Source organism: Heliconius melpomene, chromosome 10, assembly GCF_056956725.1.
Source record: "Heliconius melpomene rosina isolate 202511_hmr_F chromosome 10, ASM5695672v1, whole genome shotgun sequence".
In the NCBI taxonomy this organism is placed as follows: domain Eukaryota; kingdom Metazoa; phylum Arthropoda; class Insecta; order Lepidoptera; family Nymphalidae; genus Heliconius; species Heliconius melpomene.
In genome coordinates, this window is record NC_140398.1 from 3,496,547 (window position 1) to 3,514,150 (window position 17,604).

General features: G+C 30.9%; 4 protein-coding genes across 8 annotated transcripts; 2 read left to right on the top strand and 2 right to left on the bottom strand.

Moving 5' to 3' along the window:
* Positions 1-396: 396 nt before the first annotated feature.
* Ski6 (exosome complex component Ski6) lies at positions 397-2,798 on the top strand. The gene is made up of 6 exons (XM_085191957.1): positions 397-767; positions 864-936; positions 1,024-1,160; positions 1,812-2,016; positions 2,406-2,500; positions 2,708-2,798. Exons 1-6 carry the CDS (start codon positions 597-599, stop codon positions 2,777-2,779), a joined length of 753 nt encoding a protein of 250 aa, XP_085048083.1. The 5' UTR covers positions 397-596; the 3' UTR covers positions 2,780-2,798.
* Positions 2,799-3,101: 303 nt separating this feature from the next.
* On the bottom strand, positions 3,102-8,971 carry exu (maternal protein exuperantia). 2 transcript variants are annotated; one of them, XM_085191955.1, is made up of 9 exons: positions 8,811-8,971; positions 7,987-8,163; positions 7,558-7,710; positions 6,831-6,973; positions 6,195-6,400; positions 5,676-5,811; positions 4,577-4,871; positions 4,217-4,313; positions 3,102-3,843 (listed from the first exon to the last, which is right to left on the bottom strand). In XM_085191955.1, exons 2-9 carry the CDS (start codon positions 8,143-8,145, stop codon positions 3,788-3,790), a joined length of 1,245 nt encoding a protein of 414 aa, XP_085048081.1. In that variant the 5' UTR covers positions 8,146-8,163; positions 8,811-8,971; the 3' UTR covers positions 3,102-3,787. The 2 variants fall into 2 exon arrangements, with proteins under 2 accessions (XP_085048081.1, XP_085048082.1); XM_085191956.1 differs by lacking the exon at positions 8,811-8,971 and adding an exon at positions 8,533-8,785.
* A 416-nt stretch (positions 8,972-9,387) lies between these two features.
* Positions 9,388-12,327, top strand: LOC146535192 (tRNA (adenine(37)-N6)-methyltransferase). Its single transcript, XM_085191953.1, has 6 exons — positions 9,388-9,627; positions 9,701-9,798; positions 9,956-10,184; positions 10,386-10,543; positions 10,936-11,137; positions 11,658-12,327. Exons 1-6 carry the CDS (start codon positions 9,560-9,562, stop codon positions 12,196-12,198), a joined length of 1,296 nt encoding a protein of 431 aa, XP_085048079.1. The 5' UTR covers positions 9,388-9,559; the 3' UTR covers positions 12,199-12,327.
* On the bottom strand, positions 12,234-17,166 carry LOC146535193 (uncharacterized). Of its 4 annotated transcripts, XM_085191949.1 has the most exons (3): positions 16,829-16,983; positions 15,856-16,101; positions 12,234-15,588 (listed from the first exon to the last, which is right to left on the bottom strand). In XM_085191949.1, exon 3 carries the CDS (start codon positions 15,550-15,552, stop codon positions 12,337-12,339), a length of 3,216 nt encoding a protein of 1,071 aa, XP_085048075.1. In that variant the 5' UTR covers positions 15,553-15,588; positions 15,856-16,101; positions 16,829-16,983; the 3' UTR covers positions 12,234-12,336. The 4 variants fall into 4 exon arrangements, with proteins under 4 accessions (XP_085048075.1, XP_085048078.1, XP_085048076.1 ...); XM_085191952.1 differs by lacking the exons at positions 15,856-16,101; positions 16,829-16,983 and adding an exon at positions 17,061-17,166; XM_085191950.1 differs by lacking the exon at positions 15,856-16,101 and having other exon boundaries at positions 16,829-16,980.
* Between the last annotated feature and the right edge of the window lie 438 nt (positions 17,167-17,604).

Consider the following 17,604-nt stretch of genomic DNA (forward strand, 5'->3'; position numbering starts at 1 on the left):
TAAAGAAAACGTGATGATATATTAATGAAGTTAATAAACAGATTCGTAAATAAGAGAAATTCTTAAAAAAAACTTTTCTTATATAAAAGTCATAATTTTATTACTTATATTAAATTGCGCAAATAATTATTTTCTAGTCTTATATCAAATAAAAGACTATAAAATAATTACTTGACCTTTTCTAATCTCCACGTTGAATCCGCTACTTGCAGCAAAAAATATCACATAGATTTTGAATATTAATTTCACTATATTGTTATGATTTCAAAATTTCATATACGGGTGGACCGTCTCACGTGTCCATTATCTTTAATTATTTGTCTTATAATATGTTTCGACTTACTAATTGTCTGTGGTTTTTTTAAATTATTTATCTGTGATTATGTGACAATTGACATTTGTTTTTTATTGTGCTTTGAAAACACATATAAGTGAGGTTATTTGTATATTTACAAATAAAGGTATTTTTAACTAATAATGAAATATACGGGAAGCATAATTTATTAATCGTTTTCTGTCTATATCGGAAAATATAAAATTTAAAATTATAAATATTTACGTCTCATATAAAGTAATTTGGAATATTTTATTATAATATGCCTGGACCAGATTTATTATCAAGTCAGGGTTTACGATTAGATGGTAGAAGACCAAATGAATTACGTAGAATAAGATGTAAACTCGGTGTATTTACTCAGCCTGATGGAAGTGCATATTTAGAACAGGGTAATACAAAAGTATTAGCTGCTGTGTATGGACCTCATCAGGTATGATTTGTATCTAAACTGATTGTACAATTACTTACGTGCCTATAATATGAAGGAAATTTAATATATCTGATTAATATTTTCACTATATTGTAGGCTTCAAAATCTAAAATGTCAAAAGAAGCAGTAATAGTTAATTGTCAATATAGTATGGCCACATTTTCTACAGGTAAGTTTCTTTAAATTATATTAGTATTATATAAATGTTTATTATAATATAAATGTCTATTAATAGTTTTAAATATATGACTTTAAGGTGAAAGAAAAAATCGTCCTAGGGGTGACCGCAAATCCCAAGAAATGTCATTGCATCTTCGACAAGCTCTAACAGCTGCCATCAAAACAGAATTGTATCCACGGTCACAAATTGATATTTACATCGAAGTTCTACAGGTGTGTAATAATACTGTACTTGTATATTAAATTATTATATTTATATAATTAATAAGTATGTTAAGTAAGAAATCAACAAATCCAATATATAATTACAATGAAAAAATAATGTATGCTATATCCACAATTAGGGGTTCCACACAAAAATTGGAGGTCTTATGCTTTTTATAAAATTCAAGCTTAGCTTAGCCAGAGCCCTTTCATCTGATACCTCACATGAACTAGCAGCTTTAACACCAAATTTTGCACCCCCTTTAAGGCTATTATTTTTTAGGACTTAACCACAAATGTATAGTTTACAGATTTTCCTGAACTAGTATTACCTGTAGATGCTAGCTGTCCAATTTCCTAATTCTAGGTCAAACAGAAGAAATTTTGATTATCTTTATAGTGTTGAAAATGTTTTTTTTGCTATATGTTTTTTTTGTGTAAATGTATAAATGTTTGGCCATTTTTTTTGGAAATGTAGGAATGCAATTTTTTCAGGAAATAAAGGGACAGTAGATCTGAGTATATTATGGTTTGAATTTCAACTCGATATCTCTAAGCCTTCCTGAGTTAAACACTCTTGAGAGACAGACAACAGTGATCTTATAAGGGTTCCTTTTTTCCTTAAAAAGTATGGAACCCTAAAAATAATTTATTTTATAGGCAGATGGTGGAGCATACTGTGCAAGTGTAAACTGTGCAACGCTGGCTTTAATTGATGCTGGAATACCTCTCAAAGCCTATGTATGTGCCTGCACTGCATCAATGGCTTGGAAAGCCGGTGTTCAAGCTCCATTACTAGATGTGGGACATGTTGAAGAGGCTGCAGGTGGTGTTGTACTGACTGTTGCTAGCTTACCTAGTGCTGGTAGGTTTGATAGCATTATCATTATTTTAATTCTTGTTATATAGTGTATTATTTAAAAAAATTATAAAAACAACCCTAAGTTTCTATGAAATGAAGTTTCTTGTATGAAGCTACATTAAAATTATTTATATACTCATTATATAAGAATTTTAATGTAGTTTCATAATAATGTACAGCTTAATTGACTAGAGTGTATGGTTAGTGTCCAAAATGGGTTTGATTCTCACTCAGGGAATCAATTATGTTTATTTTCTCGTTTTTATAACAAGAAAAAGCAATGTTTCAATGTTTGACACTAGGGTTCCCTTCTACTACTCTGCTATGTTGGATACAGCATGAAGCTAAAATAATTTTACAAAACCAATGTTTAGTAATTTTTATTTTTGCAGGTAGTATTGCTCTAATGGAGATGTCTCACAGACTACACAGTGACTATTTTGAAGAGGTGTTGAGCCGAGCAATGCAAGGTTGTAGGGATATTGAGGTATTATATATAATCTTATTTATTTTTCTTCATAATATGTACTCATTTTAAGGTTTTTTTATAAAGCAATTTTCAAAATTCCAATCTATTTCCATATGATAAAAGCAGAAAAAAAATCACTGAACTGCTGCACCACTACAGCCTCAATTAATTTTTGTATATTTCTTTACATATTGATACACATTCATTTGCAACATTTCATTTTAGGTAATTCTTGACAGAGCAGTCAGAGACCACCTTGCAGAAGGCTGGACAAAACAAGATGTTGTTACTGTATGAAATAAACATTTTATAACTATTTTTCATTTTCATTTTGACCCTCTTTTTTATATAAATACTTATTAAATTGTATCAAACAAAGTTTAAAATAAATATATATTAACTAATATTTTATTGATAAAAAAATAAAATTACTCAGTACAACTCTTACTGGGGAATTTGAATATAAATTAAATTGAAAAATAACAATTTGAACTTCATCTATAATATCTAATAAACTACAAAGGTATAAAATATACATGTAAATACTACTGTATATAAACAATTTTCTCTTGTTATAGCTATGACTAAAAAGTATAGGAAGAAAGTTGAAAACAACAAATAAATAGACTTACATATTTATTAGAGATCTGAACAAAATAAAAAATTAAATTATATGTACAGTCTATGTTAGAATTAACTAAGTTAGAGGTAAACTAATAGGTACAAACCGCTTTACGTAGTATTGCATTAGTATAGCGAAAATGCATGCGTAAATAAAAATAAAATGCGAGAGGAAAAAATAAAATATAGGATGTAAAAAATCAGTCCATCCTTCTGTGATTGCACACATTGAAAAAAATTTAATATATATATTTTTCATTTAAAATAAAAAGTATTATAAATTGTACTTAAAAGTGCAATTTTAACACAATAAACATAGTTCCTCTTCATATATATATATATATTAAAAAAATATTATGCATTAAATATTATGCTCGAGCTGGGGCACTTTGTAAAAAAACCACCAAAATGGTCTCCCACAAAAAGTGAATATTAAACCACTGAGTCGCTAAGGCACTCAACTACATCTATGTATGTAAATATATAAAATAATAAACTTTAAGCTGAAATAAAAAAATGTTAACAATGTAAATAAACCATAAACTCATTCACCAATGCAAAACAAACTTTCAATTCCAAAGGAGACTTAATCTAATGTATATATGAATAAATGCTCACATGCTATTATATCATTCTAAATAGTATGTGATAGAAAAATCTAAGTATTAGTTTATTATGTTGGCGTTAGTTAGCCGCTACTTCGGGAGGTGAGATTTGACTAGGCTCTGCTGGGGTTAAGTCTGAAACAAAACCAATTGATATTACCACTATTAGATAAAATATCTTTTATACTGTGCCTATTGGAAAGACAAGATATTGGATGATAAGGATCATCACCAAGAGGTGCAGGTCCAAGGTTTGTTATTACATTAAATTTTTATATTTTCAATACTATATGTTATATATAAAGTAATGAATTGTCAAAGATTGTTATGTAGATTTAAATTTAGAAGGTACTATTTGCTTTGTTAATTAATAAAGTGAATTCAAGTGGGTAAACTGTAAATATATTTGACAAGTTCAGTTCATGTTAGGTTACCTAGCTAATACAATATTATTGTGAACTCAGTGTTTTATTTACGTTACATATATAATACTATAATAGTATATTACCATTATTAGTCTTGTTGGGTGAGTTTTGAGTAGATGTTTTTTGTGACTCACTGGTGCTTCCTTCAGCCTCACCAGTCTCCCCTGCGGAGGATGTGGCCTTTGGAAACATTGGACATTATTAATTTTTTGTTCTAAACTTAGCTTTTTAGGTGGTGGAATTTAAGCAGAGGAAACCTAATGTTAAACTCATTCTATTCATCTGTACTGACCAACAGAAATTAGAGAAACTAAATGAATTATTTTTATTTTCCCTAGTAACGAAACAAGGCTCAGCGTTGAGTTCCGCCACTTTGAACACGAAAAAACAAAATGTGTAACAACACAAATGTGTAAACAATTTAGTTAACAAATAATACATACTCTAGTTCTATTTATCTGTCTCGGCTTGGGTCCTTTCGGTTCTTTGGCAGGATCAAAATGGCAGTCAAAGATATCTATCAGCTCTTTTATATCCTCGTCTTTAGCTGACACAGATAGGGACAAGGCTTCCAGTTCTTTCTCCAGTCCGGTCAGTTTGTCTTCTTTCCAGGCGTCACGAAGTTGTTCGTACAGAAGCCCCGCATCAGCTAGAAGGCGGCGTAACTGAGTTACACGTTTGCGCTCGGGCCGGGTCAATTTGAGTAGCGGTGCGAAGACAGGACGGAATGTGTTTTGTCTACAAATAAATTATATAAATTACAAATGCGTAATAGTAAATTTAATTTTAAAATTGACTTTGCTTTTACTTACTTACGTAATTATGTTTACTACATTATAATGATTTTCTAATTTTAAAGCTTTTTGCAGTAACTCGCATATATAGTAGGAAAGGCAGAAGAAACCGATTGTTAATACTCCATTCCCTACACACCACCCATTCTTTACGATATTTGTGGCCAAATACAATACGACCTTGTCTCTTTATCAGGGCGAGAAAATGAAATAATTTATTGCATTAAGTAGAAATCAAAACCACATTTGCACCATTTACAGTCAGATGCTGTGCCACTGCATCATAACAGCCTCAAATTATAAATGTAATTTATTTTAATAGAAATCAAATTTACATAAACAATAACGATTACACATAAATCTTGTTCCAAAAATTACAACAAACAATGCTTAATATAATCATAAATATTATAAATAATTTTTATCTATTGGTCTATTATTCAATAAATAAATTAGTTGTAGATCACCTTCCTCTAAATGTTAATCTTTATTCATCATATTCATCTCATCATTCATCTATCTTTCATTTAAGCAATGTTCGAAATTTCTCTCGAAATTTCAATGCTCCAAAATCTTTTCCATGTATTTTCTATATAGTATCATACTGTGTGTAATATAAGTAAAATAAGTAAAGAAAAGAGAACTCGCAAGGTGTAAGGTAAAGGTGGGCTAAGTAATTCAGACAAGCGGTTGTTCGATTTAATAACGTTCAGATAATCGACGCTTTACTGTATTTTGCTACACTAACCTTTCTAACAACTTCTTAAGATTAGCAAGTGCTTCCAGCTCAGTATGAATAGGCCGAGCCCACGCTCGAGCTGTTTCTACCATGTCCTTGCTGGCTGTGGCGCCTTCGCCACCCGCACCTACTTCTTGCTGTTCACCTGTACATAAAAAATAGAATAGAATAGAATAAATCAATATTTAATATTTTTTCAACGTTCTTCCAATAACTTCCATAAACGAAGATGTTGTATATTCGACAACTATAATTTTTAAAACCACACATTGTATATAACAAGCAAAATAGTTTTAAAACATAAGACCATAGAGTGGGACATTTTGTGAATAAAATTTTTCGTAACACTATCCAAGCTAAGCCCTGTATTTTATGTATTACTAAGCTATGTGTTCTTATAAAGCTAAATAAAGTCTTATGCTTGTTACAACTTATACTATTTGCACCTTTATAGGAAGATTTATACATATTGCTGCTCCCCAAAGATTATTGCTAAAAACAATCAAGAAAGAACTTTATAAAAGCTACCTTGAGCAAGATGTTCCACAATCCTATACGCAGCAGTGGCTCTATCTAGAGCACTGTCCACAGACAATGTGTCGGCATCAAGTAAAACTCTGGCCAATACTCGTAGAGAAACAGATTTCACTGTAGATTTACATTTGTCTGCCGCTAGGGCATAGCTGTCTGTGAAACCGGCTACTATTGATTTGAAACGGTCCAACAACTTGTAGCTGAAATTAAATGTTAAATAATATTTAAAGTATTGACTTGCGACATTGTGGGATTGTTCCTATCCCCACTTAGTTGACTTAATTATTATTTTTATTGTCACACTCTAATAGATAAAGAATAGATAAAGTGCAGTGTTGAATTTCAGAATATGCAATGTACCTATAGCCACAAGTTTCTTCTTGAATACAACCCTCAAACTATGTGGTAATGTAAAACATAATCATTCATAAGTTTAGGGTTCAAATCTTTTTCTTTAAAAAGAAGATACACAGCAGTTATAAATATTGGCAACAACTTGCTCCTTACTCCTGTACAAATCTATATTTAATAACTTTAAGACTTTATAAATATGGCAATAATTATATTGTGGGGTAAGTGTCAAATTTTGTATTTTCAGAGAATTCTTCAACCAAATTCTATACAACTCACCGAGTTAGGGCTTCTAACAACATTGTGGGGTTTAATCGACGTGGCTCATGGTATATGAGTATGACACTGCCATCTCCTTTTTCCTTTTCTAACCAATCTAAGAAGTCGGAAAGTGCAGATATCTCAGACTTTGTTTTTAATATCTAAAAAAGTTACAAAAATTAAAAACATCTAAATTGATAAAAACATACTTTTTAGATGACTTAAACAAAATCAGAGTACATTAAAATAATTTAACAATTATTTTCAATTTTTATTTTGTAAAATATAAATAACTTTTCCTCAGTGAAAAGAAAAAAGTTTCACTCACAACACAATGATTGTGGGTTTGATTAAATAAAAATTATTTTAATTTCCTCATTTTGTTAACAAGTCAGAGCACAGCATTTAGTTCTACCGTCCAAAACTTCTATGTGGAGATATAAAAATATACTATAAAAACTTTCATACAAGTATAAAATAAAAAAAAGCCACTTTCACACTAACTACAGTAGCTACAATGTAGTTAATATGTGGATGTGGTGGATAAGTCACCACCACTCTAAATTTAGCTGTAGATGGCAGCATTGATTTTAGGATTCTTCTTATTTTTTATCATTTTATCATCTTTCAGAGTGAACAACCTATCTAAAAGTTCAGGAAACCTAACTTCAGAGTGGCCACAATTTGTGAACCATACTGTATTTTTTTTTTATATAGTGCCTCCACTTCTATTTAACAGTGTCACCTTATTAGTATTAGTATCCTTTAACATACGAAATCTTCCAACGGTAACTACTCGTACGTTGTGACGCCGGCGAGCTCCAGGATTCAAATCCCCATATGGCATAATATATTGAGAATATGTTTGCTTCGGTGTGAAGGCAGCTACTTGACATATCTGAGAAAACAAAAGTGAAAGGTGATGTTAATTCTAACTTAAATTTTATAAACACTATGAGGTTTAATTTTTTTTTAATTAATTAACAAATAAAAACAATGTATATACAGTTAAATATCACAATCAGTATTGCAATGTAGTAACTGCAATTGGGAATGATTATATTTAAATCATGTTGATTTACTTCTATGCAATTATAGAAAAGAAACACTTCTCTCAGACCTCCCAGAGGAAATACATGTAGCTAAAGAAAATTTTAAAAAGTAAAGTAATTACTTCATCAATTAGCCTCCTTCCAGTTGTATCTATGTCCCATCCAACTAAGACATACTTTCCTGGAGGAAGGCCTACTGGCTTCTCCGCTAGTGCTGGTAGAAGCTCATTTGGTGCTTCACCCCCACTGCCATTAACCTTCGCCTCAGACACCATTGCCATGTAAGTTAGGTAGTCTGCCTGCAATATAAATAGCAACATTTTGTTATAATTTGGAGAAAGAATTAAAATATCTTTTCTGTTATTAGATATATAAGTTGTGGTCAACTACCCTCTAAATAATTATTTATAGCACGAACCTGTGTAATTAAACTATTTTATAAAGAGAAATCTTTCGAAAATCAACCAAAAAAAAATCAAATCAAAAAAAAAATGTTTAAATTGTGATCGAATCGATCGATGATGGGTTTTTCCTAATGTGTAGGTGGTATCATAACCACATCTTACGTGTCACAAGAAATTATTATATTAAACAATGCCGTATAAAAGTTTCATATATTATGTTAACCAATTACAAAGTAAACAAAATCATTAAATAAATATTACAACCTTAAAAGTGATGTCACGCCGCTATAAAAAAATACAGGCGCCTAAAATAAATCGATTCGAAAAATGTAAAATACGTTTTGGAACAAGGATAGCATTTAATTAAATCAAAAATATGTTTTATTAGGTCACATAGGATTAAATATTATTTTGAAATAAAAAAATAAAATTAAAATCTTATAGAAATGAGTAAAAAAATAAAAATTAGGACACGTGGCGGTCTTTCCTTACAGACATTTTGCCCCACCCTTGTATGTCAAAATAAAGTATTAAGAACTCACTATTTTAATATGATGTTCCTTGAAGAATGTTGTTGAATATATAATTTATTTAAACTCAGTTTTAAGAAACTATAAAGCGCGTGCTAAACAAAATTTTGAGTAAAAAATATTACAAATCTCAGCACGTGTGCGGCAATTGGAAAAACGCAATAGTGATTGAATAATTTGTTTTCACTTTTCTTATTCAAAAACCGATGAGTAATATTAATAATAATATATTATATGTCTTAGAAAATAAACATATAACTTATATTGTTAGAGAAAAATATCAAAAAATATTTAAGGATTATAATAAAGGATTTAAAGATATTAGGCTAATATTTTTAGGTGTAGGAAGCATAAATATACATTTATATATTAACAATTCGTATCATTTCATTAATTTAATTTTCTAAACTTAAATTGGTTTTCTGCTTGAATATTCCTTCATTATAATAAAGTGTACAGCATGTTATTAATAATAATAATCGGTACCGGTCCTTACCGGAATCAATCATAGAATGTAAGGACGTGTCTATAGAAAGTATTATGAATCTGTAGTTTGTACTTTGTAAGTGAAGTACATTATATCGTTGTCTCTTTTACCCATGTTGTTGACGGTTTATGGTAAACATAAAACTTAGATCGTTTTTATATTATGCTTTATTGTTTTATAATTTTTCATGTTTCTTATACGTTTAAGTGATTTCAAAGTAAAGTAAATACACTATATTAATAAAAATTAAGTATATAATACAAAAATTTTAACTATGACAGAAAATATTGACTTATATCAAAATCAAATAATTATGGCGAGAACCGAAATAAAAAATCTTAGGTAAACTAAGCTAAAAGTAAAATTAGGTGTATATATTAATAACTGAAATATAAAATTGTGTGTTTATTTTTAGGCAACGAATTTCGGCTTTAAAACAAGAGCACCAAAAAGAAATTAAACATATTAAATCAATTCTAAATAACCTTCGTTGTTCCACTTGTGCTGCTGCAGGTACAGATTATGTTGTTATAGTAACAATTTCTAATTAAAAAAGACATTTATCTTTCTGATATCTAATTAAAAATTCGCTTATATTATTCCGTATTGTACAAATAACTTAACCAACCTATGTATAACATCACATCATCATATTTTATTTAAATTTTAGCTACATCTATAGTAAACGATCAAAATATTTCTGAAGCTTCAATATCTGAATCAAACAGTATACCTTTTCAACCAATAGGATATATTGAAACTTCATTCTGTAACAAGAGAGGAGTGCCTAGACAGCCTTCTGTTTTGGCTAATGTAAAGGGATCAATTATTATTGACACAAATGTTTTTAATAATCCTGAACATGCTTTAAGTGGATTGGAGGAATTTTCTCATATATGGTTTGTAAAAATATATTTTTATATATGGTATAATAGAAAATCATTTGTGTCATTATGATCTTACAATGACTAAAATGATTTTATGAATTGATTAATAATTTTAACTAGTATATTATAACTATATACCAAAACTATATAGAGAGATAAATCATTAAGTTTAATTAGATAATCATTAGTTTTTTTAACCTTTTTTGTTTTTAGGATAATTTTTTACTTTCACATAACAGAAAGTAATAATGTGCCAGCTAAGGTATCTCCACCTCGGCTTGGTGGTGAAAGGAGAGGTGTATTTTCCACTAGATCACCACACAGGCCTTGTCCAATAGGATTGTCTCTGGTTAAAATTCATAGCATTGAAGGTAAACTTATCCTTTTATCTATTGTAATTGAAAGTAATTTTTTTTAAATATATTTAGCTTTATTCATCTCTATAGTAAGTAATTTATATTTTATGATGCATAATATTATTTTTATGTTTATTATTTATTGTTTACTGTAAAGCCTCTCTATGGTAAAAAGTTTTCTCCATTCTTCTCAAGAGTGGGACAGTATCTGACTGTAAATGTGATGGTTGTGAGCTCTGTGTTGCAGCAGTGAGTTCAGCATTATCACCTATAATTGCAGCACTACTCTATAGATATAAATTATTTTGATTTCTTACCACTGGTAAGAACCTTATAGTCAATCATTTAACATGAAATCTTTTAGCATGAGGTTAATAAAAATATTAAAGCTTATTATTTTATTACAGGAAACAAAATTTATTTCAACGGAGTAGACATGGTAAATGGTACTCCAGTCCTCGATATAAAACCATATATACCTCAATATGACTATCCACAAACATATGGTGAAGTAATATCTGCATTGGAAAGACCTCCCACAGAAGGAAATAATGATAATGTAGAAATGATGGCTAATTTACATTTAGATGATGATATATCAGTGGAAAGGTTAATTGAGTTTTCTATTTCTAAAGTTGGGGAGAGGGAGGGGTGGGGGTGGTATATATGCGGGATACAGCACCAAGCTGATTTTTTTAATATCATAACATTTAACAAGATGTTAAATTAAATTGTCAATAGCAATCATAAAGACCATGCTGTGCTACGACGACCTCATCGTCGTCAAGGTACAGTGTCTGACTGTTAACGTGATGGTTGTGCGTTTGACACCCTCTCGAGGGAATGAACTAACATGCTACTTTTAATATTTAGTTGTTAGTAGTTTCATACTAAAGGGAACAACAATATATAGTAGAGTAGTAGTGTATTTATATATATATATATATATATATATATATATCTATATAAATACACTATATATATATATATATATATATATATCTATGAAAAAATGCCCAGAAAAAAGAAATGAAGAAAAAGATTTCAGAGATAATAAATATATATATATATATAAATAAATATATATTATAAATAAATATAAATATAAAAATAATGTTATTCTTTACAGTTTAAGTCCTCGCTTATCTCAGCCTGTTGGTATTGATACCTCGAGTCCACTATCGTCTACAGATATCATTTCGCCCGGAATTGAACTGGTTACACCTATTTCACCTCCAGAGTCACCTACAAGCGAAGACTTGCTCGACGGACCAGTTTCTTCACCGATTCGGAGAGTGGAATCCGAAAGAGGTGCCCCGGATGGCCAAGAAAGATTTACGCCACCTCAGAATCATTTAAATGTCAACCAAGATGGCGTCCGCGTGGCATCGTGGGTTAATAACCCACCAGCCCTTAAATATCAAGTGAATTTTACAGAAGATGCTCTTAATAGACTTAATAATTTGATAGGTGATAGGGCACCATCCTTCAAGAGTAATATAGAAAGCCTTCTCTCAGAGGATCCTAGATCGGTCTATGTAAGAACTAGATATCCAGACCATGAATATAATTGTGTTTTAGAAGATTTATCTGTTAGTTGTGTGTTTGATGAGAATTTGTGTGTTTGTACTATAATAGCTCTCAGAAGTGCAGAAGACTTGCAAAATTAGTCAATAATAACTAGAGTAAATAATAACTAGAGTAATGTGTGCTTCAATGACTTAATTATTTATTTTGCTTAACAATTTGTTAGCTTATATTTTATAGTATAATTATAAATATGAATTTGAAATTATTAAGTAGTTGTTTTAGTTTTTTATGAACATTATTTGTTGTCCTGATCCAAAATTGCCAATACTTTCCAATACAGTTAGTTTCAAATATCTCAATGTTGTCCCATTAAATAGGATGATTTTATTAAAATTGTTTGGTTCAAATTCTACTATATCAGATAAACTACTCCATGTCGTACTATCTATGGAATAGCGATACTGAAGTTTTATTATAGTTCCATTGCCAGCATACTCACGAGGTACGTAATGAGCCTCCTTAAGATCGTACACATCGCCTAAATCAAAATCTAAAGTAATATATTCATTTTTTTTTGGATTCGCTCTACCAGAGGAACCCCAATTTGTATGCCACAATGCTTTGTTCTTATCGGTAAGATTACACACGTTTTGATTCGGTTGGCATGGGAAATTGCATTTGACTGTAACACCTTTTATTATACCTTTGAAAGGGTAGTCCAATACTTCTTCTGATACAATATCACTCCATTCTGATGTACATTTGCCCAAAACTGATCGAATTCTAAAATTATGCTTGCTTCCACAACGGAAATCTTTAAATGTTACAGATTCACCTTTTATATTGCTAAATATAACGTTGTCTCTTTCTATTTCATAAAAGTCAGCATCAATTTCTTCCCAAGTCAGAGTTATAGATGCCCAAGTTGTCTCTTCTTTGTTAATGTTAAAATTGTTTGGTATTTTTACTTTTGCATTACTTGTGAAGTCACCAAATACTTCCCCTGGATTTGCGTAATCATTTATCTTAATGTTAATTTCGCTCAAAGTTACATCTAACTTTTCAATTTTTATTAAGATACATTTTTGTTTTGTTTCCTCATGTTCTTTTAAATACGGATTAAGGACAAATTCTTCATTAAAGTAAAATATATTGTCTTGAGTATTAAACTCATCATAGTTATTAGTCTCACACAAAACTAATGCTTGTCCATTTATATCTAGTTTTATATTTTTAGGTTTTGCTGATGCCATTATTTGTATTAATGTCATCCTCTCTTTCACCATACTTTCATAGGATTTTTGAGTTTTATAAATAGTAATTAGTAAATCACCAGTCGCATTTGAATATGGTCCATTCATCAAAACCTTTGTTGTTGCAAAACGACCTTTTAAATAATCAGAAGTCATGCCATCATCTTCGTAAGTAACAAAACTTGAAGTACCATTTGGATACAAAGTAAATATTCGTAAGTCTCTTTTTATTTCACATGGATTGTTATTCGGATTTGTCATTGGTATGATAGCTCCATCTCTGACAAAAACTGGAATTTTCCAAAGAGGTGTGGCGAAATTGTTATATATTTTCCCACCTTGATATTTCTTACCTGTGATGAAATCTATCCATACTTGGTTTTTATTTGGAAGGTAAATTCCATCACGAACGGAATAGTTGTCAACTTTTACGTCGTTGTAGATTGGAGCAACCAAAATATTAGGTCCCCACATGTACTGATATTGAGAATCTATCGTATAAGCTGCAGTTTCTTTTGGGAATTCAAGAAACATTGCTCTTACCATGGGAAGACCATGAAGCGATTCATATCCAATACTATAATTATACGGCATTAACATAGATTTCAATTTTAAATAAGCTCTGTTTATATTTGTAGCTTCTTTATCATAGCTGAATGGTGTTTTTGGTGTGTTACCCCACCCATCCATATTTAGTTGTAAGGGAGTAAATGCCTTCCATTGGTAATCACGAATGTTGACTTCTTTGCACCCACCAGCATAAATACCATCCATGTCCGAACCAATTACTGGTTGGCCAGATAAACCAGCACCAATGTAGGTCGGTATGTGAAATCTTATGTATTCCCATTGGCCTCCTTTTTGATCCCCACTCCAAATACCAGAACAACGTTGAGTTCCAGCCCAACCATCGACCATTATAATTAAATTTCTTGCTCTATTTTTTGCTGCTTTTACAAATATGTTCGACGCGTTTTCGACAGCATTTAATCCGAATGAATAACCGTCACCAATCCAAGCTACATCACATTTCAACGCCACTACATTAGCAACGCCGACTTCTTTACTTAAATCACGATCGCCTTTCTTTGGATGTAAAGGGTCCTCTGGCATTAGATTTGATTCTGTCCATAAAGCCACTTTCACTCCTTTTTCCAATGCATATTCAACAAACTGCTTTAAATTTTGAATGTCGCCATTCAAAGAATCTGTTTGACCATAACCAGAGCCATAACCGTCATTAGGAATAAACCAACCCAAGGGCATATCATTTTCTTTATATCTATCAACCATTGCACGAGCGGAAAATTGATAATTGTTTTTTTCTCCATTTAATGATTCTAAAATTCCTTTTTTATTCCCAATTTCGTCTGGCTTATAACTTTTGTAATATTTTCCATCCTCGAAAAGAATAGCGCCAGACACATTTCGACTAACTTCAACCCAATAATCACGATTGAAAGCGTTTAAATGTGCTTCATAGTATGCATATTCCGGCATAAGAAGTGGTTGTCCAGTTAACTCATAATAATCATTTAAAATATCTCTCGGTTGAGCATTTATAAAAAAATACGCGTCAAAATCTTCTCCTTTATGGATAGCTTCTACAAACTCGGGTGATTCTTCCCCAAAGTCGTAAATTCCTGGTTGCCAAGTATTTCTTAATATGCCATAGCCGTAAGAAGACCAATAGAAGGGGCACGGTGATGTTACGCCACCATCAACCCAGTCATTACTATTTACAATCGCGATAGTTTCTCCTTTGTGGCTGAATCTTCCATTCTGCGTTCCACCTCCAAAAAAATATTCGTCTTCATTGTGATATATTGTTTGTATTGATTTGTAATCTGCATATGATAAAGGTTTAGCTTCACGTAAGACTTCCTTATCATTTCCGACGTGACGAACCTTAATAGTTCCCAGTTTTTTATCAAATATAATTTGTACACTCTCAGTTTGTACAACATAATGTGTTTTAACATCCACAAGTTTCGATTGCTGGAACTCTTTGTAGCCGTAATCATCCTCATTTTTTATTACTATTTTTGCTACATCATCTGTATTCATTGGTTTTGGATATTCGCGAAATTTTCCAGACGGCGACATGTAATATCTAAAAACATGATCATTTAAAATGTATAACCTTCCTTTTTCTCTTGTTTTGTATTTGATGGTATAAAATATTTTATCTTTTTCTATATGCTGGATGCTTCCTACAATTTTTTTTCGATCTTCCGCCATACTGCCTGCCACGGACAAGACTAATAATTCTTTTGTCTGAAAATTGAAAAATAATTTTATAGTTTTATAACACAAAAAAATCAAAACATTTCAATAGAGTAAGCACAATTCTGAAGGACATTACAAACAGTAATTTGTGCAAAATTGCCTTGACTTTAATCAATAAAGGGGGAGTGTCGGGTATTAAGTGTCGGAACATATCCGACACGCGACACATTTGGAAGATTGCGTATCTTGTTTGCCACAAAGACCCGAACATCGAGACATTATTTGTTTAAAAAATTCAAAACCAATATTACTTACCTATAAGTTTTCAAAATTATTTTTAATTTATTCTTACTATTAATTTAATGAATAATAGTTGATAACAATTCATTACAAGCCGGATACATTCCGTATCGGTTATCACAGGACTAAAGACTAGAGCCTACATTCATTCGTTTAAATAATAACGATATGTCCTCATGACCTACTATTGTAGTTTAACAAACTTTTGTTAGGACATTCGATATTGAGGCTAATAGCTCAAAAACATTAACCTATCATTAGCTGTAAGTAATATAAAAATAATTGTTATTTCTATAACAAAGAGTTCTTAATAAATGTACTAATGTTAGCATAGGTATAAAAGTAATAAAGGTCTAATAATAATTTTAGTTCACTAGTTTTAGAATACTATAATAACAATCAACACTGCCTACCGTTTGCAATTTTGAAACACGAATGAGGCTAGGAGTTGGGTGTGTTACCGTGGTAGGTTTGGACTATTATCGAATAGTATAAGTAATTACAGTAATTCGTTGATGTAAGAATAAAGTTTGATTTTATCATTGATAAAAGGAAAATAACGGAACGTATTTAGAATTTTATATAGTTGTCCTACTTGTGCTTTCCTTTTGCGTATATTATAAAAGTATCATGTAATGAATTAGATTTTACTATGTACTAAAAGTTAGTGCAGGTCTATAAGCTTTATATTAATGATTTAGATAACAGGTTTAATATAAACCGATAGGTACTTAAAAGATTCGTTTGATGGGCATAACAGAGGATCTTATGGGAAAGGATATAATAGATAAAACGAATTTATTTAAGACATCATCGTCCAGGCCATATTCGCAAAGTGAGTGATCCTGATCCCTGACCTTAATTGTGGCCAGACAAAAGAGAGAGAGAGCGCAAGCGCCAGATTGTGGATACTAATTATATTTGTGTACAGCAAATTTTTGAATAAAAGACTAAGGTCGCTTTGGGCTGAATTGTTGTATATATTTACCCTTATGAAATTTTAGAGCCTCCCAAGATACGTAAAACGAATGTTCGCATGGGAGTGGGACTAAGGTCTAAAGTATTAATCAAAGTTTTAAATTATTACTTAATACTTATTAAGTTAGCGTAGTTCCTAAAATTGGCAAAAAAAAAACTATTTTGACAGCATCTGTATAGTCAATTAGCATGAGTTGCCAGCATGAGTAGCAGTGATTTCTTCTTTAATCAAAATAACTTACATTTAATAGGAGCGAAAATCAACGCCACGCTTTGCCTCGACACCAGAGCGAAGGAAATGAAAGTATTAAATATTCCTCAAGTTAAAATCGAACCCACAAGCCCTCGTCGTCACCGTCACACGCTCTTACGCCACGACTGGTCTTAAGGCCTTAAATATAGACTTCACTGCGTGATAATAATTATAAAAGGCCTTACTCTTACACGTATATAGAGTTAAATAAGATGGGGCAGTGATAGTTATCCTATCCTATCCTATCCTATATTTTATAAAACAAAGTCGCTTTTCGTGTCTGTCTGAACTTTCTAACTCTTCTTCTTCTAAACCACCCAACGGATTTTGATGCGGCTTTCACTATTAGGTCGAGTATTTCTCAGGGAAGGTTTATATATAGTTTATTATTTGTACATTCTTATGTAAATTAACATAAATACGATAAATGTGTATAAAGTCCTACCCGTTGAGAAAGTTTCGCGCATGCGCTGCTTTAATGGTAAGTACTACATGAAAAAAATGTACTGGAGTATTATTCCTCTTAATAAGAT

Bases quoted from the DNA above. Each gene is read 5' to 3' on its own strand.
- Ski6 (XM_085191957.1), top strand. From the start codon at position 597: ATGCCTGGACCAGATTTATTATCAAGTCAGGGTTTACGATTAGATGGT. The intron at 1,161-1,811 runs GTGTGTAATAAT...TTTATTTTATAG, and splicing joins TTTACATCGAAGTTCTACAG to GCAGATGGTGGAGCATACTG. The intron at 2,017-2,405 runs GTAGGTTTGATA...TTATTTTTGCAG, and splicing joins TGCTAGCTTACCTAGTGCTG to GTAGTATTGCTCTAATGGAG.
- LOC146535192 (XM_085191953.1), top strand. From the start codon at position 9,560: ATGACAGAAAATATTGACTTATATCAAAATCAAATAATTATGGCGAGA. The intron at 10,544-10,935 runs GTAAACTTATCC...ATTTTATTACAG, and splicing joins TAAAATTCATAGCATTGAAG to GAAACAAAATTTATTTCAAC. The intron at 11,138-11,657 runs GTTAATTGAGTT...TATTCTTTACAG, and splicing joins GATGATATATCAGTGGAAAG to TTTAAGTCCTCGCTTATCTC.
- exu (XM_085191955.1), bottom strand. From the start codon at position 8,145: ATGGCAATGGTGTCTGAGGCGAAGGTTAATGGCAGTGGGGGTGAAGCA. The intron at 5,812-6,194 runs GTAGCTTTTATA...TTTTATGTACAG, and splicing joins TGTGGAACATCTTGCTCAAG to GTGAACAGCAAGAAGTAGGT. The intron at 3,844-4,216 runs GTAATATACTAT...GTTTTGTTTCAG, and splicing joins ACCCAACAAGACTAATAATG to ACTTAACCCCAGCAGAGCCT.
- LOC146535193 (XM_085191952.1), bottom strand. From the start codon at position 15,552: ATGGCGGAAGATCGAAAAAAAATTGTAGGAAGCATCCAGCATATAGAA.